The sequence below is a fragment of the Cyprinodon tularosa genome, unplaced genomic scaffold, assembly GCF_016077235.1.
Source record: "Cyprinodon tularosa strain WSP-4 unplaced genomic scaffold, ASM1607723v1 ctg199, whole genome shotgun sequence".
In the NCBI taxonomy this organism is placed as follows: domain Eukaryota; kingdom Metazoa; phylum Chordata; class Actinopteri; order Cyprinodontiformes; family Cyprinodontidae; genus Cyprinodon; species Cyprinodon tularosa.
The window spans coordinates 875,844-898,938 of record NW_024038729.1 but is presented as its reverse complement, the minus strand read 5'-3'; the positions used below and the strand labels follow the sequence as shown (position 1 = coordinate 898,938).

The 23,095-nt window shown below is 38.5% G+C and overlaps 1 protein-coding gene across 9 annotated transcripts in view; it reads left to right on the top strand.

The window, feature by feature from the left end:
* Positions 1-23,095, top strand: part of vit (vitrin) — a 40,796-nt gene that overhangs the window by 2,891 nt on the left and 14,810 nt on the right. Inside the window, exons 2-15 of one of the 9 annotated variants that reach the window (XM_038284103.1) lie at positions 6,111-6,198; positions 6,424-6,489; positions 8,229-8,385; positions 8,462-8,595; positions 8,679-8,756; positions 10,180-10,365; positions 10,854-10,898; positions 14,217-14,255; positions 14,334-14,384; positions 16,038-16,100; positions 16,566-16,619; positions 22,304-22,378; positions 22,460-22,570; positions 23,019-23,081. In XM_038284103.1, coding sequence (XP_038140031.1) covers positions 6,168-6,198; positions 6,424-6,489; positions 8,229-8,385; positions 8,462-8,595; positions 8,679-8,756; positions 10,180-10,365; positions 10,854-10,898; positions 14,217-14,255; positions 14,334-14,384; positions 16,038-16,100; positions 16,566-16,619; positions 22,304-22,378; positions 22,460-22,570; positions 23,019-23,081 — 1,153 coding nt within the window. In that variant the 5' untranslated portion in view covers positions 6,111-6,167. The remainder of the gene's footprint in view (positions 1-6,110; positions 6,199-6,423; positions 6,490-8,228; positions 8,386-8,461; positions 8,596-8,678; positions 8,757-10,179; positions 10,366-10,853; positions 10,899-14,216; positions 14,256-14,333; positions 14,385-16,037; positions 16,101-16,565; positions 16,620-22,303; positions 22,379-22,459; positions 22,571-23,018; positions 23,082-23,095) is intronic. The other 8 variants (XM_038284104.1, XM_038284107.1, XM_038284105.1 and 5 more) reach the window with 8 other exon arrangements.

Genomic DNA, 23,095 nt, shown 5'->3' with positions numbered 1-23,095 from the left:
TGTCGCATTCCTTGTGTCAAGCCACTCTTGAACCACAGACAGCGTCAGAAGCGTCTAAAGAGAAACAGGACTGGACTGCTGGTGAGTGGTCCAAAGTCATGTTCTCTGATGAAAGTAAATTTTGCATTTCCTTTGGAAATCAAGGTCCCAGAGTCTGGAGGAAAAGAAGAGAGGCACTTCATCCACGTTGCTTGAAGTCCAGTGTAAAGTTTCCACAGTCAGTGATGGTTTGGGGTGCCATGTCATCTGCTGGTGTTGGTCCATTGTGTTTTCTGAGGTCCAGGGTCAACGCAGCCACATACCAGGAAGTTTTAGAGCACTTCATGCTTCCTGCAGCTGACCAACTTTTTGGAGATGCAGATTTCATTTTCCAACAGGACTTGGCACCTGCACACAGTGCCAAAGCTACCAGTACCTGGTTGAAGGACCATGGTATCCCTGTTCTTAATTGGCCAGCAAACTCTCCTGACCTTAACCCCATAGAAAATCTATGGGGTATTGTGAAGAAGAAGATGCAATACACCAGACCCAACAATTCAGAAGAGCTAAAAGCCACTATTAGAGCAACCTGGGCTATCATAACACCTGAGCAGTGCCACAGACTGATCGACTCCATGCCACGCCGCATTGCTGCAGTAATACAGGCCAAAGGAGGCCCAACTAAATACTGAGTGCTGTACATGCTCATACTTTTCATGTTCATACTTTTCAGTTGGCCAACATTTCTATAAATCCTTTGTTTTTATTGGTCTTCATTAATATTCTAATTTTCTGATATGATGAATTTGAGATTTTCATTTGTTGTCATTTGTAATCATCAAAATTAAACAAAATAAACATCTGAAATATATGAGTTTGTATGTAATGTATGAATATAATATACAAGTTTCACTTTTTAAATGGAATTACTGAAATCAATCTACTTTTTCATGATATTCTAATTTTATGACCAGCACCTGTATGCATGCAGGACACCAGAACTTTCCTCTGGAGTGAATAGTGCTCCATGAGATGTAAAATATCTTGGGATTTAGAAACAAGATATCTTGATTCACTAATAAGGTGGTCCCTAAAGAAACCTGCCTTGGATTTTATTTAAGGGTATCACAGTGATTTGGATTGGAATTAAAAAAAAAGCCAGTTATCAGGTTTTAATCTGTGCATATCTTGCATGCATTTGTGTTTTATTGATATTCATGCATACTCCACACAAAACAAATAGCCTGAAAGAGGTGCAACATCCCACCCCTTGTTTAAAATTTAAATGCAAGAGATTTTAAACTTACAGCATGTTTTAAATGTGAAGGATTATGTTTATAAAAAATTAGGAAAATTTTAAAGGCGCACAATAAGCTGTCTGGTAATTATTTTTGTACAGTGCTTGAAGGAGTGAGGTTAAGTTCTTTGTAATAGTTTGGGTTCTGTTATCCTCAGTGCAGTAAACTCCCTGCAGTCCATAGAAGACATAATTTTCTCGTTGTGTATTTACTCAGAGGAGTCTCACTTTGCACACCTATATTAAGACGGCTGAAATTATTGTAATTTTGTTGCTGTGACATCATCCTTCCGTGCAGAGGTGCATCTTTATGTTTCCGTAGAAGCGTTTACTAAATGTGACTCTCCATTTAGGAAACATTAGCTTTAATATTTCCTGTCAGCTGATCTGTTGCGGTTGCCAAGATGATGTCTGCTGCGCTCCTGTTTGGTATCGCTGGTGCTCTAGATGCACGTATCTGTTCTAGCTTGTTCATGGGCTCAGCTTCCTCCCTCGGTTTGGAAAGATTTTAGTCCTTTCTGTGCAGTATTCATCTGCCTACCCGTCAAACCCAAACGCTGTGGGAGAAAAACACGTTGGAGCTCTTAAATGCTGCAATCGGGACAGTCATGTTTATAGTTTCCTACAAAGAATGATAAATCACATGCTTTGCACAACAAAAGAGGTTATTATTATATTTCAGGAAGTTTAGTTATCAAAGTCAATATTTAGTCAATTATCCTGCTGGGGCTTTCCTTTGCCAAATAACTGCATTTGCTGCACCATAAGAGGCTTTGCTGCATAGACACGCCAGTTTTTCCTCTCTGTTTCCAGTCCCTAATGCTAACATACTGCAGACAATAACTATATTTAACATATAAACTCAGCAGAGTATTCATTTAATGCTTTAGCGTAAGAAAACTGAGAAATACTATAAATTGCAATGGAAACAAAGTCAGCTTTAACATCGATGCTCTTATATCGAGTCAACAATAATGCCACCAGTAAAAACTAATATTTATTAAAAGAATTGGAGGGATTTTTAGATATTGATAGAGTCATACAGATGGTTAATGTTATTGCTAGGGCTGGAAGTGTTTTGGCAAAAATCTATATTTATTTCAACCAATAATGGGATTATGATGTTAATTTGATTTTCCTTTGCAATAGTCACGCGCCTGTAGATGTTTTTCTCCACGTTTTCATAGTTTTCAGGACCATGAGATCTTGCTTGTCTGGAGTCCATCATGGCAGGACTTTACTGTCACTCTTTGTGGAAAAATGTTACTATTTTCAAACATGGATCTGCTCACAAACTGCAGCACTCTCCTCAGTTTCGTGTGGCAATAAACCCACTGTAAGCATATTACCGCCCCTAAAGGGCTGGAGGGAGAAAGTCAGTCCTGTTAAATGTAACATGACCAAAACTGAGTGCTTTTCCGACTTGGAAATTAGATTTTGTTATATTGCAATTATGTTACAAATCCAACTAATTGTTCCCCACTACTAATGGATAATAAAAAACAAAATAAGCATTCAGAAAGTTAAAATTTTTTGAAGGTGATGTTATGGCTTAACATGCCCCAGGGCAGCTGTGGCTACAATGTAGTTTGCCACCATTAGTGGGTGAGTGAATGACTGAATGTAGTGTAACGCCCTTTGGTCAAGTCCTCTGACTTGAAAAAAGCGCTATATAAGTACAGGCTATTTACAAATTGTTCAGCAGACAGATACTGACTCCTTCCATATGAAGAGTAGGATACCAGACACTATTATCAAACAATCCGGCTGGTCAGAATGCTATATCAAAATATATCATTGGAAGATTGAGTCGAAGTGGTGTAGGAAAAAAATTACAAGCATGACATAATGATTTTTAGCGTTAACAATAAACGCCATAAGACTCTTACCTGGGAAATGGAGAAAAAGAACCAGACTGTTGGTCGGTGGCCTAAAGTCATTTATTTTTCAATTTTTTTGGATTAAACTAAGTCATTTTGTTATAAAGTTTATTTTCTGACTGTGTCATGGGAGCTTGGTTGTTTAGTCTTAATGTGTTTGAGTTCTGGAGAGTCCTTGGAAAAAATGTTCAAGACATTTTAAGGACTTGTTGCAGGGATATTGGGTACCAGGTGAATAAAGCTCCATCCATTCCTTGTGTCACCAAGACAAATGCTGCACATTCACAGCTTACAACCATTCCCAGTCCATGGTGTAGGTAGAGTTAAGAGGTCTAAAGGCGTCTTCATCAAAAGGCCTATGTCTGATATGAAAACTGCAGGGTTTATTTTCTGGCAGATGTCATCCTGTTGTTGTCTTCAAACCATGACCTTCTGCATGCACTCCTGCATTTTGTAGCCAAGCATGAATCAGCAGAAATAAAGGTAATTCTTTCACCATTGTTGTCAAACTGTAAAGGTGGACTGCCCCTTCCAGCTCAGTCATCAGTAGCTACATTCTTATTTTGGTATCTGATGAATCGGTGTTGGTAGGTTGGAGCAGGATGTGGAAATCTTCATGAGAAACCCTGAGATGACTTGAGAAAGGGGTCCCTGAGAAGATATACAGGTATAGACAATGATTGGATGGAGATATAGATTGTGGCCAAATCTGCTGTAACTAAGAAACATATGAGCCTAAAACACAAGTTCTTGTTTTATTGATTGCTCTACATTTGAACCGTTATCATAGATCACGAGATATAAGTAATGGCTGAAGAATTAGATCATGGATACTTAATAGGTGAAATAACTTTCCTCCACAGCAGCTTTTGAATCAACCTTGGAAATAAATAAGGTCAGGATCATCATTAATCAGGGAAGAGCATCTGGACAACACTGAATATATAACTTCAGAGAATATTTTTTCGTTTTCTAATGTTGGCAGGAAAGTAAAGTCCAAATCAAATTGCTAACGGGACCACACAAGAGGCCAGGCTCTCTAATGAAGCTCTTTCTCACTGCTTTTGTCATTTTTTATGATTTGCGTGCAGCAATGGCATTATGACACATTACAGTGCATGAAGCAATGCTTTAGCCACTCCTAACATGTAACACATGCTAGAAGCATGCTGGATGTTCTTACACGTGTTGACCTCTAAATCTAAATGACAGATGCTAAGGGAGATTTTCTCCTGACTGTAAACAGGCAGTGCTTCCAATCAGGATCCAGCTTGATGTGGTTGTCACCTTAAACACAGAAACCATCTGAGGGCAGTTCTCCATTCCTTTCTCATTAGATTATGTCTGTGAGTGCTCTCTAATAAAGCTGACTGCATGGTTGATGGTGGGTGGATTTCTTTATGCCGTTTTATCTCACGTTTGATGGGGAGATTACGATTGACTAATAATAGTCTTTACCTCAAATGACTGATCATTGAAGTGCAAAAACATGACTTAAAACGAAAGAAAAATGCTTAACTAGTCCTTTCGGCTGTTCGAAAGTAACCAGGTTTTCAGGGTGGTTTCAGACTGCAGGCAACAATCAACAGATTTGTGTGGTCTTGTTTCCTGCAGAAATTACATATAATGAACTGATTAAAGATTTATAGATATTTTTCAACTCTGACCTGCTCTATTAAAAAGGCTTAGATTAAAGCCTCTTACAATGCAAAATCGTTTATCGTTTGTTTATGAGAGCAGTATCCATAAAACAAGTTTTCTTTTTTTTTCTTTGACTTTGTGTATTTATAATTCTGAAAATTTGATAATGCAAAACAAAAAACATATAACATTTTTTTTATAAGTATTTAAGCAGTTCTTTTTTTAGAAATAAGTTTAGAAATAAATACATTTAAATTACACATTGACTTAAGCTATCTGCATCTATCAAATATATTGATATATAAATACATCAAATGGAAATAACCATTACCAAAAAGTAAATAAATATTGTGGTAATTCTGATTAAATTAAATTAAACTAATTTGGCTTTAATAAACTGACCTATTAAATATCCCGTTGCTACTGTTAGGTGTTTGCTGTGCAATATGGCTGAAAAATGTATCATATTATAAGCCATTTATCTAATTTTCTATCATTAGTATTTTTTGTTTATATATCTGAAAAAAGGGTTAGATAAAAAGCTAAGAATTTAAACTATAACTGGAACCTTATCTTAACATGACCTTCAAACTAAAACATTATTAACCTGACTGCAAACCTTGCTTAGTTTGTTTATGAGAGGCTCTGGATCTGAGTTCAGTCGAATTATTGAACATTTTATTGATGTGTTTTCTATTGATAAGATATCTATCGCTATATATACATATTGATTCATTGCCCACTTTTAGCTACTGTACATTCAAGCTCAGTATTAGTCATGCACCTAGATTTTGATTCCAAATAATTCTAAGAAGTTTTTCTCTGATAGGAAATGAGACGGTCGTCTCTTGGTTAAGGTAAAACAAGTATGTAAGGTAGTATAAAAATAGCAATCTAGCCTGTTTATTTTATTCTAAGAAAATAATGTTACATATCTGTTTTGATACAATTTTCCATAATCAATAAAAATGTTTTACTTATTTTTTTTAGGTTTACAGCAAACTGAACAAACAGTGTAGCAATTCTTGCCTGTCATGTGTTTTTGGTCCAAGTCTTCAAATTCAATATTTCCCCGATGAACAAACTAACTCTCCGTTTTTGTTGTTGTTTATTTGAATGCTGTCTGTGCTCCAAATACCGATAAATTTGTAAATTCCCTGTTTAATACCTTGCAGTTTTGATTTTTCTATGCCTGACGCAAAATGCTGAAACTATAACCAGCAAATATCTTCTTTCTTTAAGATATTAAGAAGGAAAAAGGATGAAGTCTCAAGATATAAGTAAGCATGTGTTCCCTTTCCTTTCCCTGTAAGGTTGAACAGTAATTTAAGAACATCTGGCTGAGCTGCTGAACCAGAGCATCATTCATCATGATCAGATCCATTACTGTCATCTTCTGCGGTGAGAAGCAATCCGTCTCTATGCATTACACTGATTCCCTTGTTTTAAAATGTTTCAGTCTTGTCTACAGTGTCTCATATCTCCATCAGAATCAGACTGCAGTAAATCCACACCATCAAACAGCTGCATCTTCTGTTTGTTGCAGCCTTGTGGATGCAGGAAAAATGCTGACGATTAGGTTTCTGTGCCTGCTAATATGTCTAACGGCCTCTTCTTCACCTGCAGCGTTCCTCTTGTCTTGGGCATGCTGGGCCAAGCCGAATGGATCAAAGAGCAAGAAACCAAAGCAAGGTAAATGTCTCCATCGGCAGCCAAAAGCCTGTAATTTTCAATGTTATCGTTGTTATTATATGTCTTACTTTTCTGAGTAAACTGGGGTTCACAGGAAGGTGAAAGTTGCAGCAACAGCACTAAGTGAAGAATATAACAGGGCACAGGAAGTGCTGAGAGAAATCTGACATTTTTTGTTGATGGTATTTATTTAAAAGGTTCATAAGATTAAAATTAAAATGCCAGTAAATGGTCATTTCATATTAATGCTCTAACTTACCCATAATGGCCATCCATGTCACGCTATTCTGACCTGTTAATGAGACCATTTAACTGTTCTTTTATGAAACAAAAGCAGATTCTGATGCGTTTTTGAGATCATTGTTGCAAAACCCAAATGTGACTGAGTTTTACCCATCCAGCTGTTTATTTAGCAGTTTGTCATTATTTTATCCTTTTTGTGAAATCCATTAGAGCCGCCAGCAGTGCAGCAGTAACACCCTTGATGCTGCCACCACCATGCTTGACAGTTGCTCCAGTGCTCTTGATTAGTCAACTTCAAACCTTTCTCTTGTTATTGTTGAGAGATATAAATGTTATTTTCTTTGAAAATAATTTTTCCTGTCTTTGTGGGCAGCCCCAGATTTCAGAGCTTGATGGGCTCTTTTTTTTTTTAGTTGACATCCTACAAACCACGGAGCTGAGAAAATAGTTTCTTGGTCTACAGATACGCTGCTGTTCCAACAGTTACCAGTTCTTAAAAGGGTTTAGACTCTCAGAGGCTACTCAAGTGACTCTGATCATTCTAACCTATTTTTCTTAGTGTCACAGTTTAAATTAGACCAGATCTCTGAATTCAATTCAATTCAATTCAGTTTATTTCTATAGCGCCAATTAACAACACATGTCATCTCAAGGCACTTTAGAGTTCACCAGATCATCCAGTCAAATTGATCCAGTTTTCTATCTAAGGAAAACCAGTTGATTGCATCGACTCATTGACTCAAATTCAATCCCTCACACTAAGCATGCTTGTAGCGACAGTGGAGAGGAAAAACTCCCTTTTAACAGGAAGAAACCTCCAGCAGACAGAGAAAAGAGACTTTTGAGTGACACTCTTACAGTAGCTCCCTTCACTATCTTCTGCAGGACTTTCTTGTCAGCCACATTGAAGCTTAACTATTACACAGAGGCCCTGTCCACATAGAGACAAACTTAGATCTTCAAAGGTGTTTTCTTATTGTGTCTACATGAATGTGGAGTTTTGATTAACCATAAACTGATCATTTTTTAAAGTGGAAAAAATGTCAAAAAGCTGGTTCTGTGTGCATAAGAAATGTTTCATTTCTAAAAACAATGCTGTTGTAGTACCACCTTGGTCCGTAACCTGAAAGTCAAGTTCTTCTGTTCACCTGGAACCAGTTGTTTTTGTCTACTGGATTGAGTGGGTTTTTGTGATAGTGTAACAGCGCCAACAAAGGGGCTGGCATACTATCTGCAGTGTTTTCAACTGCGTTTTCATGCACTTGTGTGGATGCAGTTTATTGTTTTTCTACCTTGGTGTTGACAGTGCCTGAAATACAGCCAAAGATCTGTTGAATATTGGGTGGATTCTGTGTTAGAGGCCCTAAAATAAAAATAAATAAATAATTAAATCAAATCTCCCCTAAAATGTAGAGATTATAATGTGCTGACATATTTGTTATGCCTTCTATAACCTTCTGTACTTTTTTGCCGTTTTTTTGGTTCATTTTCCACAGTTGTTCCAGATATAGAGTGTGACATCAGAGCGGGGAAGGTTACTGTTCCAGAGTTTATTGCCAGGTGTCCGGCACGCTGTAAAGAAACCAAGCAGCAAGTCTACGGGACGGGCATCTATGCCTCCATCTCCAGCATCTGCAATGCAGCCATCCATAGGTATAGAGACAGAGGAATAAATATCACCACAAATGACTGGTAAGAGTTATGTTTAACAAACATGCTGTCTGCACAGTGGAATCATCACAAACGCAGGAGGGAAAGTAATTGTGAGGAAAATGGCTGGGCAGAACGTCTACAAAGGCAGCAACTCTAACGGGGTGCGATCCCTGTCCCTACCAAAGTGGAGGGAGTCCTTTGTGGTCTCAGGTACTGTTGTGGGGTTATATAATTTCAAAGAAGATATTATAAAAAATAATTGCCAAATAAACACTGGGTTTGTTGTGTTTCAGTCGGGAAACCAAAGAAAGGAGTCATCTACCCTTCCACTCTGGACTACGCTACTTCAAGACCAACATATGTGAAAACAGGTCAGAGTAGATTATTTTTTGTTTTTTTACACAAACAATATAGATTCTTAATTCATTTCCTTTAGTTTTCTTCTCTTCGTTTCCAAGTGTTACACTTGATGAACACTGGTTTTATGGTTTACAATTCATTCTGCAATGATACAGATTCCCCGTTAAAAGAATCATTTTTTCACAGTTATGTTTACTTATTTTTTAATTCAGTTATTAAGACCTTAGCTATAGAAATTTAAGACACAAATTATTTAAAAGAAGTTGAAAGAAGAGCTCAAATCTTTCACATTTTCCCATCAATGGAATCGTTCAGTATTTTTTTTTTTGACGTTACAAACACAAACTCCAATATATTTTACTGTGATGGTACGTTATAGAACAACAGCAATTACTGAAAAATGTTTAAAGTTTTTTGTAAACAAAGACCTGCCATGCATTTAATCAAATTAAACTACTAAATTAGTTTGCTGCTTCATGAAAACCTCTGAGACTTATAAAAAAAATAGAAATTCAAAATGCTGCATATCACTATGAACACAACATGCCTGCAGTGAAACATGGTGTAGGCAGTGTCATTCTGAGGTAGTGCCTGTATTCAGAAGGAAAGGAGAAATTGTTTTGAGATAATACGAAATTGACAATCCTCGAAGAAACCCTGTTTGATAAAGGCTCAAAAACCTTAAGCAAACAGCTGTAGAAATAATTGGTTTAGACCAAAGCATGTCTTAATGTTTGAATAGTCCAGTTCTATTATCTGTCTGAGGATGAGGTATTTAAAAGCAGAAAAGGTGGAAATGCCTTCTATAGAAAGCTGATGAAGATGTCCTCTGAAGCATTCACACTTTGCAGTAAAAGGTGGTTGGAATTTCATGACACCTTTAGACTTCACATGTGTGCATCATTGCATTTCTGAGTCAAAAGGTGACACCCTACGTAAACACCCTAATGTAAAAGTAAATCCACCTGTATATAAGCCATCTGGATCGTACATATGACACCTCAAATATCTATGTTACTCCCTTGTGTTTTTAATTTTTTTATTTCTTGTTTTTATTTTGTTTTTCATTGTGTGTGATACATGTGCACTTGCACCTTAATTCTTATTTATCTTGATATACTGTATATATATTGTTTATTCTTAATGCACCTTTTTCCTCCTTGTTTGCTCCTTCTTCTTTAATTACTATGCCAATATGTGACCAGTGAATTTCTCCGCTATGAGATCAATAAAGCTCATCTAATCTAATCTAATCTACACTACATTTGTCTCTGGCATGCTGAATTTCACTCAGCCAGAATAAGGATTTGGATTGCTGCACTCGTCTAAGAATGACAAGAATGCAAAACAACACAGAGGTTACAGTGTAGACGCTCATCCTGCCTCATCCATTCTTGTTGTTTGTGACCGCCTTCATCTTTTCTTCATTTCCAGGTCAAAAAGACGCCAAATCAACAACACTGCCGCCAACAACGACAGCCTCTGAAGTCATTGCAACCACCCCGGAACCAACCACAACCACAACAACTGCTCCCACTACCACCACCACTACCACTACACCTCCACCACCGCCAACCACCACCAAAGCCAGAGCTGCAGTGCATAAAGTTAGGGATGCAGGTGAATAAAACAAGCAGTTTAAAATGATAAACGGTAAACAAGCAACCCGCCTCCTCTGCTTGACATCTAACTTGCAACATTAGCAGCTTGTAATCTGAACCTACAGCTTGCCACAACAATCATTCTTTTCTGTAATGGCTGATGAAGACGAATGATTGCAGCTGGTAATTACAACTGCAATTATGGAGCAGCTACAGATCCTCTGTGATGAAGTTAATACAGTACAGGCTGTCTTAACTGCACATCAGCAGAGCTTTCATCACTGATTAAATGAACACACAATCAGGCAGTGATCACTGAGAGTCTGCATCATTTTGGATGGAAGTTCAGCTACGGTGGGTAGACAGTGCCACCGTATCTTAAGGTATGCTTTCAAATGAGATGGGCAGTGTGCCAAATAGGCTCCCGAGCGTTCCCTCTCTTTCATTTCTGTAACATTATCTTCCTTCTTTCCACACCGGTACACCATTTGTTTTTCTTCCATGCAGGCAGCAGTCATCCGTACCTTGCCCATGTGGCCGCCACAAGTTCAAGTAAGTGAAGCAAACCAGAGACAGTTTTACAGAAGGAGGGTTAGAATAAGGTGCTGCAGTGGTAATGGAGTGTTCTAGTGTACAGTACACTGACCTTTGCAAAACAACTTTTTCCACATCCCCTCACTTTGCATTTTTAATTCAACTTAAATGTATTTTTTGGGATTTTATGTTATGAGCCAACAAAATGATCATTTGGAAAATGCTGAAAGGTTTAACAAAAAGAATGCCTATGTTTTCCACTTTCTAGAACAAACTTTTCCTATGATTAAATTTGCAGGTCTTTTGCATATTAGAAGGCCAATATTTTTTTGCATAAATTTGCTCAAGTTTCCAATGATTGGAGAGAGGGCGTCTTTAAACATCAGTTTCCAGCCCTGCTATATATTCTCAATTGGAGTTAAGTGTAGACTTTAACTGGTCCGTTCTAACACAAATGCTGTAGCTGTGAGGACATGTTCTTTTGGAAGCTAAACCTTTGCTATGGTCTCACTTCTCACTTCAGTCTCTAACAGATCTGCTTGCTGTATTTCTTTATATCAGCTCCATCTATCCTCTAATTAACTCTAACCAGCTTCCCATGCTCTGCTAAAGAGAGACATTCCCATAGCATATTACTGCCACCACCATGTTTCATGGTAGGGACTGTGTCCAGAGTAATGTATGCATTTTCTTTCTTTTTTTTTTTAAACGACACCCTCATAGCATTTGGCACTTGTATTGATGAAAGCACATTCTTCCCTGTTATCTTTCCAATGCATGACTTGTACTTAAAGGAATAGTACACCCAAAACATGATTAGCCTTCATTTTCTATTCACCCCCATGCTGAACAACACTCTGGAGTACTTTTTTGATATCTCAAATGCATCTGGAGATCTGGGAGGCTTCTTGCTGTCTGCTGACATTCAAATAATGGAGGTCTATGGTGCCCGAGACAGAAAGGTCCATAAAAGTCCACAAAAAACGTGTCAATATTCCTCCATACTGCTCTTCCATGTCATGATGGGTTCACTGAAAGCGACCCAAGAATGCAGAACACCACTGACGGACACAAGGATGAAAGTTTAACAGTTTTATTTTGCACAAGCACACTGAATATTCTGGTTCAGGTTCGGGGCCTGGATTCTGGTTCACCGGAGTCTGCGTGAGAGACAGTTCAGTTAGCGTTGCCAACAGAGGTTTGATTTCCAGAAGTCTACTGATTGTACCTTAAGGGTTCTTGAGGTTAGCTTTGGGAGAGTCACTGTTGGTTCTGGGGAAGAGTTCATCAGCAGAGTCCGTAGCTGCTTCAGCGTCTCACGTCTACTTAGAACAGACCTTGGCTTTGGGTTACTCAGCTCAAGTCCAGAGCTGCTTGGAGGTTCTCTGTGAATCTTCAGGTTTGACTCAGAGGGTCGGCTCGGCAGGTTAGCTCTTCCAGAGCTTTCACAGAGGAGGCACAGGTTTCCTGGAAAACAGACACAGGGGTTAGAATCCAATCTGGATTCAAAAGTCATAGATTTACTCTGAGGATCTAGGCTTAAGCGCTGACCAACTGGAACAACACTGCGGCGTTGAGGCAAGGTCTGAAGACAGCTTAAGTAGTGGATCCTCTGATGATCTAGACGAGCTGCAGCTGTGCAGGAGGCTCCCTCAGAGGATCCACGGCGGACTCTGCTGGAGAAAGGTGGAACTTCTCCAGCTCCCAACAGTCCAATGTATTCCAAGTGTCCTGAGTGGGTAGCGTCCATAATTTACTCGAAACAAAGTCATTTAGAATGTTTTTAGAGCATAAACAGTAGTGTATAGGATTTCCTGAAAGCGCGTTCACGAGTCTACGGCAACCGCGGCAGACCAAACCAGACGAAAGTGCGCATTCAGCTCGGCAAAGAACTCATGCTCTTCCTCAACACTGAAGTCCTCAGACATTTTTCTTTCGTTATTTCTTTATTTGCACAGGTAAACAGCACATTTCTTCTTCTACGCTTGCATTATCGGCAGAGCAGACGCTGAATGCGCACTTTCGTCTGGTTTGGTCTGCCGCGGTTTCCGTAGCGTCGTGAATGCGCAGGCGCACGCTTTCAGGAAGTCCTATACACTACTGTTTATGCTCTAAAAACATTCTAAATGACTTCATTTCGAGTAAAGTATGGACGCTACCCACTCAGGACACTTGGAATACATTGGACGAGCAGTATGGAGGAATATTGACACGTTTTTTGTGGACTTTTATGGACCTTTCTGCCTCGGGCGCCATAGACCTCCATTATTTGAATGTCAGCAGACAGCAAGAAGCCTCCCAGATCTCCAGATGCATTTGAGATATCAAAAAAGTACTCCAGAGTGTTGTTCAGCATGGGGGTGAGTAGAAAATGAAGGCTAATCATGTTTTGGGTGTACTTTTCCTTTAACACCTTTGACTCTTAATAACATTCCTCCTGTCCCTGTTATGGTTATTGTATCAACATATATCCCAATCTTAGCTTTGAACCACTGCAGCTCCCCAGGCTTACCATGGGTCTCTTGCTTCTTTCTCTGACTAATACACTTTCTACTCTGTCTATCAGTTTTGATGGATGGCCATGTCCTGTTCAGTTTGCAGTTATGCCACTTCTGCTTTAACATTGTCAACAATTTTATCTCAGACCTCTGAGCTAAATCTCTGTTGACCAATTAGACACACACTGAAAAATCAGAGGTAAAATAAATACTATGCAGGCCACAACTTTAGTATATGTATATAAGTGTTTCCTTCCATTTTACAAGTTTATGTTATTTAGTGGTTTATCATGTAAAATCTCAAAAAATATGCGTGAGGGGATTTTTAATGAATAACAATGGTCTCCCTCTGGAATTATCACACGTTTTGTGTCAAATGTAGTGAAATCTTTTCAAAAAAGGTATAAAACAATCCATTGGAATTTGTTTCCAAATATAAAGACATTTCACTTCCCATCCAGGCACCTTTTTCAATTCAAAATGTCAGAAATAGCCTTGAGTTCAAGGCTTTTTGGTCCAATCTATAAAGCCTCAAACTAAACGCTATTTCTGATGTTTTGAATAGAAAAACCTTCCTGGATGGGAAGTAAAATGTCTTCAAACTTGGGGAAAAAAAGTCAAGTGGATTGTTTTTTTGTTTTTTTTTACTCTTTCGGATGACTGTGGCCTGGATGACCGAGAATCTTCACCAGGATAGTGACATTTTGCGTTTTTAGCCATACACTGCTTAGGAAGTAGTGAACCTGTCACTTTGAAATGCTAAAACTAAATGGCTATAAGATTGTAATGTTAATTTTAATCAAAGTATTTCTTTGCATGAACTATATGATTGGTATAGGACAGTCACAGAGCATCCAAGGGAAAAGTCCCAGCCAAGGTGGGTAAATACGTTTTAAAAAGATCCAGCTAAAGTTACACACAAAGCAATTCCAGTCTGACTAAACCATCTCTGCAGCGTTCAGAGGTAGCTCCTACCCAAACAGATATCCACATCGTGGCATTTCAGGTAAGTCAACCTGAAAACTTGGGAAATTCCAGATACAACCCGCTAACTTTTGGTTTTCTCTGATTCTTTTTCTTTTACACTGGCACTCAGACTTTACCTTTTTTTTCACTTCTACACATATTATGTACTTTGCATGTATTTCTGCATCGACAAAGTTGCTTTACCTGCATATGTTCAAACAAAGATAATATGTTTTTGATGGAATCTGAAGTTCTCTGGGTGATTCAACTTTTTTGAATATATTTTCAACCCCCTGGTAAAGATGCATGAAATGACTTCAAATAAATTAACTCCTTTGTATCATTACTACAACCGTAGACTTAAGAATCTAATTTCTAACTCTTTATAGACCATCTTTGCATCTGTTTTTGTCTATATTTGCTTATCCGGCGTCATGTTTTTGTAAAAGTCTTCAGCGACTATTTATCTTGGACAAGGGTTATCACACGGTAACAAAGACAAATTAACCCAGCAGTTTTTTAAATTGTGGGACCACTGTGCACATAATCCCTGCATCAGTTATGCTTATTTTTTGAAGGACTTTACAGTCCTCTAGTCCCCAGAGTGTAAACGGCATCCGGTTGATTTTCAGCACAATAAGTTGCATTTAAATTAACATGATTAAAATGGATAGGTACAAAAAAATATCTTGTAACTGAATCTCAAAGCCTTCAGTGCAAAAAACTGAAATCTAAATAAGTAATTTATCTTAAAATAAGTGTATTTTTTCTTGAATTGAAGAGGTAGGTGAAACACTTTGCCAATGGAATAGGACAACTTGCATTTAAAATAAGAAAAAACACTTCTTCTAATTTAAAGTGCATACTATCTAATTATCTTATTTAAAGATTAAAACATCTTATTGACAAATTATCTTATTAGCTACTCAAATTAAGGGTAAATACACTTAATGTCAAAAGTTTTTACTTATTTCTAGATCTTTTTTGCAGTGCAAAAAAGCTTTATTAGCATAATCTACATACCTGAAACAAGAGTGTTTCCTTAATTATTGTCCTGCTCAAATACTTGCAAATAATTTCCGTCATATGTAAATATATACTTGTTTCAAATGGTGCATTAAGAATAATAGTCTCCATTTAATAGAGAGATTGTTTTACACTAAAGACATGATTGATTTACCTTTTTTTAAAGCATATTCAGGCATTAAGAAGATTAATACATTTATTCAATAGGTAGAAATAAAACATATTTGTTACTGAGGCCTATTATATGTATTTATTAATAATTTACTTATGTTCGGTTATTTGTGACTTATTGTCTTCTTAATTGGTGGAAAAAGGCATGACAGGAATTATGTTAGTCACTCTTAAAAATTAGAATGACCAGAGAGCATACCTATCAGGTCTTGTAAATGTATGTTTATCTTAGTATTAAAAAAATGGGGAATAACCAGTTAAATAATCAGAATGCAACAACTCAAATATTTATTTTGATTTTCACACATCTTTACCAGAGGGGGTGACACTTTTGGAAACTGCTGATATTTAGACACTGGTGCAATCCTCTGATTTCCAAAACAACCTGAACTGTCTTCCAGAAGCAAGGTTAATGAAATGTTTACAGTTGGATTTGTGCTTCAGTTTAATGTCAGTACAGACTCAGAAAATGTATTCCTCCTAATCTCGGTTCAAGGTGTGCATCGACCAGAGGCGGGCTCAGTCATTAGGAGGCAACCATCCTCTCCAGCCAGACCAGGTCAGCCTCCTGCTTAGCACGCTTACACACACAACTTGAACAGGTAGGTGTGGTGGGCTAGACAGAAGGAATGCAGGTAAACGTCAGCAGACTGCTGTATGTCTGACCCTAATGTTCACACCCTTAACTCTGATATTTCACCCCCAGGCTCAGCACTAATACATCCACTGAGTGTCCCAGCTTACACTTCTCTCTACATAACTACTGTTTTCTTTCATCAGGAGCATCTTTCATTGTCATATTTTCATTTTACAAGAACCAACGAGCAAAGTTAAATAGAGCCAGTGCTTGTATACACGCCCACGCACATCCTTTTGTTTTGATAGCATTCTGTGGAGAAAAAATAATAATGCCTGCAACTTCCATCAAAGCAAAACAGCTGGGCTGCTTTTGAACTGAATCTCTCCTTCCTTTCCTCCGCACTATCTTCTCTTCTATCTGCACTTTTCTCATGGCTGCAAACAGCTTTTAACAGAGCTCCGCCCGAACGAAATACACCAACGATCCAGTCAAACTCTGGTGGGTCTCTGAGGCATCAGATCAGGAGTCCTTAACCACGCTAAAGCAGACGGGTCAGAGCAAGCAGGAGAGTTAATCAGATTAGAAAAGTTCAGGGTGAAATGTTTTACAAAGCAGTTTATATTTTTAACTACTGTAACGCCATGATGTACCCAAATCAAAGCAGATGCTCAGATGTCATTGTTGCTACAAAGTAAACTGAATTAGTTGAACTGCCAAAGAGATTAATCCATCAGTCACTTAGATTCATTTTGATTAGATATGAGCTTCAAGATAAGCCTCCTCCATCAGTGCTGTGATAATGTCATAACATCTATAGCCGTCTGTTGTCTGAACAAACCTTTGGATTATGTCTTTTCATCTGCAAATATCTTTGCTGTTAAGCCCTGTTCAGCTGTTGTGCTAAGTTTTATGATTTAAATTAAATTAATTATTTCTTAGTTCTGCAACAGGCCTAACAACAAAAGAATTGTTTTGAATTGGTTTGATAGAATTTTTATTATCAATTATCTGAATGTGAAGGGGAACGGTTAACAGGATATATACTCAACCTTTGGTCTAAGAAATAAACAGAGGATTCATAATTTAAAAAGTTTAGGTAAGATAATTCTTCTTGAAAAAAAAAACTAAGCCCATGAGCATTCATTTGTTAATCTTTGTCTAATAATTAAATTAGAATGGCTTTTTTTTTCCTTTCATCCATTAGCACTGGGGTTATTTAATATTATACATTTGTATTTGTAACAAGAGTCTTCAGATAACCAAGTATTCAATATTCAGACACGGTGTTGCTATCAAAAGGTTTATTGAATGGGGGGGAGTTGATAGACCGAACTGGGGATGTAGGCAGGTTGGTGATAGACTCAGGCCGATGAGAATCCAATTAGAGCAAGGCGAGCACAGAAATACAGATGAAGTTCTCACAGTCACTGGAACAGACCTCAAGGAGGCGATCTGGCGGAGACTGACTGAGGCTTGATCCAGATCCTTCAAATTCTAGCTCCTGATTCCTTCACCTCTCATGGGATCAACGTTGAGAAAACTATCCAGGGTAGGAAAGGAGGTCTGGACTAGACAGCCTCCAGCCTTAGTGGTGGTTAGGGACATCAGGAAGTCCCTAAGCTAACTGCATTGCCATGCTAACCACATGAAGCATAATTCTTCTGGTCCTAGCTCCTTCCCAGCTGCCAGCACTATTCAGATTGTACAGATTATGTCAACCGCTGATGCACTTCCCTTGTAGCTTAGGTGTCCTTTCCAATTAGATCAGGCTAGAGAGAGGCAGGTATTGATTGGCAGAGTAATAGCTGGGAGCAATGAGGGTGATTAAAAGAGAGACAGGTGCATCTGCCCACTCTGATTCACAGAGTGGAGCAAAACAGAGAGTTTCAAGCAGCCAGCCAGCCCGAAAAAACAAGCAACCCAGACAAAGGCTACACGACCATATCTGGAGCATTCTCTGTTAAAATTTGCCTTAGATAGAAATCTTCTTTTTATTTGTAGCTATAACTCCCTGCTGAGATTTAATTTGGGATTCGCGTGTAACTAATGGAGTTGATAAAAGGGACTGCTTTATAATTTAATGGCCATAATTCAGCTGTTCTTATTGCTCATAAAAGTTATTAAACATAGGCGGTAGTTGCTAGCCTTGTGTACTTTGGCAGTGAGGGTTCAGAGAGATGAAAGAAGCAGTGCCAAGTGGTCCAGTTGTGCACACAGTCTGCAACCATTGCAGCATATGGGTCCAATCTCTGAAAAAGCTCCACAAACCAGCCAAGGTGTGGCCGTCTTAGGAATGCGCCTCTGTTTTTCCTTCTGCGGAATGCAAAGCCATGAATTCCCTAAAATTAGACAGGCATATATCTGTTTAAATGACATCTGATTGTAGGGTCTGATTTATGAAAGGCAGGGTGAACACAGTCGTTCTTTTGGCTAAACCTTCAGCTGCCGAGCGCTTGACCTGTGCAGGAAGCAGCTATTAAGATTAGAGGATAACAATGCAATTTTACAAAATAAGATATTGATCCCTGGAGGCTGTATCTTTAGGTGGAAGTCAAGAATTTTGAGGTGAACGTTAGCAAAGTGCCTCTGGAGTTTCCAAGATGGATGCTTTTTTTACTTTGACCCTTCAGTTTCTGATTTATGAGCTAAAATGTTTTTTTCTCTTTAACTTTGGCACCTAGCAATTTAAAACAGATGCTAGATGTTGTTGCTTTAACTTATGATCTAAATTCAACTGCTAGTTATTATGAAACATGTCAGTGTGACAGCTAAAGAGGTGCATGAGGATATTTTGATAACTGCTGCTTCAACTAGGAAGAAATTCATACTCGCTGACCTTTTCCAAATTTTGTCAGGTTACAACTACAAGCATCAAACTATTTCATTGGGATTTTTTTAGTGATAAACACAGAGTACCTAGTAACACTTGAAAAGGTGGTTTTAGTCCAACTGTGATGTGGATAAAGGCAGTCTAATCAGATAAAACCAAAGGACATTTTTTGTGCAAAGCAAACTTTGCAAATAAAAGTAATAATATTAATTGAACTTTATTGATCTAAAATTGGAGAAATTTACCTTTGCATTTAACCCATCCCCTTGGGAAGCAGTGGGCTGCCATTTTGGGGCACCCAGGAAGCAGTGTGGGTCTCGCTAAGAGACCCAGAGTGGCAGTCGATGGGAGTGGCGCTCAAACTCAGAACCTCAGGATTCCAAGCTCTATGCTCTAACCACTAGGCCGCCACTCCCCAATAAAGGGCCAATAAATCGGTCCCAACCTTCTGTCTATGCTGTGAAACATAATAATGGGTAATAAATGCACCAGGCTACAAAAGATCAGGGCATAATCTTGTGGTGCAATGACCAAGTTAAAACCCAGACCCAAAAATGCTCATTGAAGCTTTTTAAACATTTTGACTAAAGATGTGTTATGATGGTGGACACATTCCTCAAAACACATGCAGAGGTTATTACAGAAACTCAGGCTGAATGAATGCAAATATAAGCTACACTTAAAAAAATAAAACATTGATATTATTTCAATGGGGTGTAACTTGATTTATATTGGAAAAAGGTGTACTGTTAATGTGTTTAATGCAGATGTCTTTTTGCAGTTCTGAACATTACAACACTTGCTAACACATAATGCTGATTCCGTAGATATAAAATACGCTCCAACCCAGGATGATGATCCTCACCTTTTGACCTCAGGGATCAGTGAAATAGTTATGATTGAGGGAGTTGAACTAAATCCTTCAAAGCAGCAGTTTTAATAGAAAACAAAAACCAACCGTATTGTCTGGGGTGCTGTACCAGTTCTTTGACCAGCGGCAGATTAGCTTTATCTCTGCCGGCTATCTAAACTGTCCCTGGTTTGACATCGGCTCTATAATAATACGTCCACGCTTCAGTGAGCTGCTGGCTGCTCTCTCTCGGGCCGCCTTTGTAAACAAAGGCCCTGAACACAAGCCGTCGCTGTATGGGAACCTCAAAGCAGACGCTGTGTTTGTGCAAGCTGCCTGACCTGGATTTAACTGAAGTGTGGAGTGATGGCTGTTTTTTTTTTTACCTTTGGTGATCAATGATATCAATCATCTTTAAATAGTTTTTTGGCAGATTAAAGCTTGCATTTGTGTGTGGAAAAGTTAAAAAATAAGCATCATGTGCCATCTGATAGCTTGCTGATAGCTTGCTGCATTGATCCCTTTTTTGGTAAAAAGAAATCTAAAGGTCTATGCAATTAATTCTTTCATAACTAGTCAGAACATCAGGAATGCAGATATTCTGTTCATTTTTCAGATACTTACATATAAGATGATCACATATTAGATTTTATCTTATAACTTACATATAAGATAACATATAATTACATATAATTAAGAAATACTTACATTTCTTCTATAGTCTTAATATTTTAATATAGCAGAAATAAATTAGAAAAATAAACCAGCTAAAATTGAGTATAATCTATTACTATAGCTCTGAATAAGAAATTGGAGACTTATATTACTCAAACTAATTAAAGTAACTTTTATTAAAATTTGAAAGCACACTTAAAAAATTTTAGTGTATAAGAAGTGTTACACTATATAAATTAAATAAATAATGAATAGATAAATAAATAAATAAAGCGTTGCTGGCCTTTGTTCTTTTATTTTATTATTAATAGAGGAAAAACAGTATGAAGTACTTCAATACTTCCACATCAAAGTAGGAGAAGAACTGTTTACTGTGACCCAGATCTTCTTGTGTCTCTTTTTTTATAAACCAGATGAAGTAACTTTAGCTGTGGTTCCAAACTCTGTCTCCAAACATGGCATACGGCGATAATCATGTCATGAAACACTGGAACCAATAAAGACAAGAACATAAAAAGGCAGCTTAAGAAAGTCCGAGTTTTTGGACTATAAGAGGAAGAACTTACAGATCCCATACAGAGAGAACATGCAGTTGTGATCTACTTTTAAAAATGTCATTAATCCCTATTTCAGTCTAACCAATATTGACATTTCTATGATCAAGCCTGGATGTGGAATATTATGCCTGGAAAAGGCAATTGGTAAAACAGTTCAATCTGACTGAAATGTTAGAACATGTGTGCAACTGTAACGACTCAGAACAGAGGGACCCAGTATTCAGGCAAGACAGACAATGAAATAACTTTAACTGAGAACGGGGTAGATACCAGCCGGTCAGCTAGCAACAAGATGTGGCGGGGCTGCCCAGAGTGTCCTAGATGCTGCGCCCCGGAGAACATACAGGAGTCCGAAGCCAGGTCAGGCAAACAGATCAGAACAGTGATGAGAAACCGGACAGTTAAAAAAGTGAATAGAGTTAGTAATTAAGCCAGTCATCAGCACCAAGAACATGACAGTAACGGAAATTCCAAAATTCAATAAAAACAGTGAAGAAATTTCATATTAAATATTCTTTACCTTTTCTTAACCAGTAGGTTTTCGGTGTCTGAATTCCCAGTTGTTTGTTCAGTGTTGCGCTGAACATCTTGTTACTTCTGTTAGGTTTATTCTTTATACATCACTTGTTACTTTGTTAGCCAGATTGGACAGAGTAGAAGGCCTTCCTTCACATGGTGGATGTCACTGTGTTTGCGGAGGCCATCTAATCAGAACAGCCTTTGTGTCCTTAAAAATACACAGGATATGGGCACATCTTGGAGGCGGACTGATAAAGGAGAGCTATGTGTAATCCTGGGGTAAAGAGGCAAGATGCATAAAGGTCAGAGCATGGATGGCGTGTCAGTTTCTGATACGGACAGCTAAGCATCCACCTGATGCAACACATGGACTCATGGGGTATAAGAAGGAGGAGATGACTTTGTTTGGAGCTCAATCCTTGCTTAATCCTTGCTGGACGCTCGCTGACGTTTTTTGTGCCCACAGCTGTGCCAACCCTAAGCAATTTCTCTGTCCTGTAACGACCTGACCTGGAATAAACGCTGTCACTTTTTTACTCCTGTTTTATAGTCCTTTTTTATATGGTTTTACCCAGTTTGAGTTAAGAGTTGCAAATGACTTGCTCCGTTGTAAAGAACCGGTAGGGAAGTTCCGAGGCGCAGCCGCTTTCAGGGGGACCTAACTTCCATATTTAACATTTCACTGGAGATCACAGTATGCTACTCCTTGATGATTGGCTTTAAAACTGCTTTCTAATTGTCCTGTGCACAGCTTTCCCACGAAGGGACTGGCCGCCCTCTTCTTATGGTCGTCCCGATTGGTTTCCAGGAGCGCGACGACCAGCAGGTAGCAAAGACTCAGATAAATGTTAAGGAAAGACTTCAATGCAGCATTCTTTCCAGAGTTAACCAAGCTTTCTGGATGTAGCCCCTACAGTTGCTGATGCATCAATGTTCTCTGCTGTACACTCAGATGTTAGTTATGCTGTTCCAGACTCAGGATATGCCTGGAGTGAGACAGACACACCTGAGATTCCAGGTAAGTAAATGCACCTCCTTTTAACCAGCATGCTCAAGTTTTGGTGTGTTTTGCACATTTTTTCTACAGCGCATTTCCACGCCTCATATCCAGCTGTGTTGCATTTGTAAACGCAGCAGGCTCATGTGACTGGTACAGTTCAGTATCTGCTGACCATGTATGTGTTGAATTGGCTCCATGTGTGAGAAGGCACATGCGAGCACTGCGTTTACATGCCGGCTGCGTGCCATATGAGGGGTTCTTTGAAATGCGCACAAGGAGAATGGGGCAGGATACTGATGCATGTGATAGTGATGTACTCTGAGGTGATAATTGTGCAAAGAAAGCCATTGTTTTCACTGGTATGGGATTGGTCATGAATGATTTCAGATCAATTGCAACCATGGAAACAAGTGCGTTTCCCACTAGTTTCCTCCACACTAACGGGTTTCATAACGTCCTCCTCTAGCTCGGGATCTCAGGCCTGATATCTCAGAGTATGAACGGTGGCTTTATAGCTTTGGACCATACCGTAAGTGTTCATGC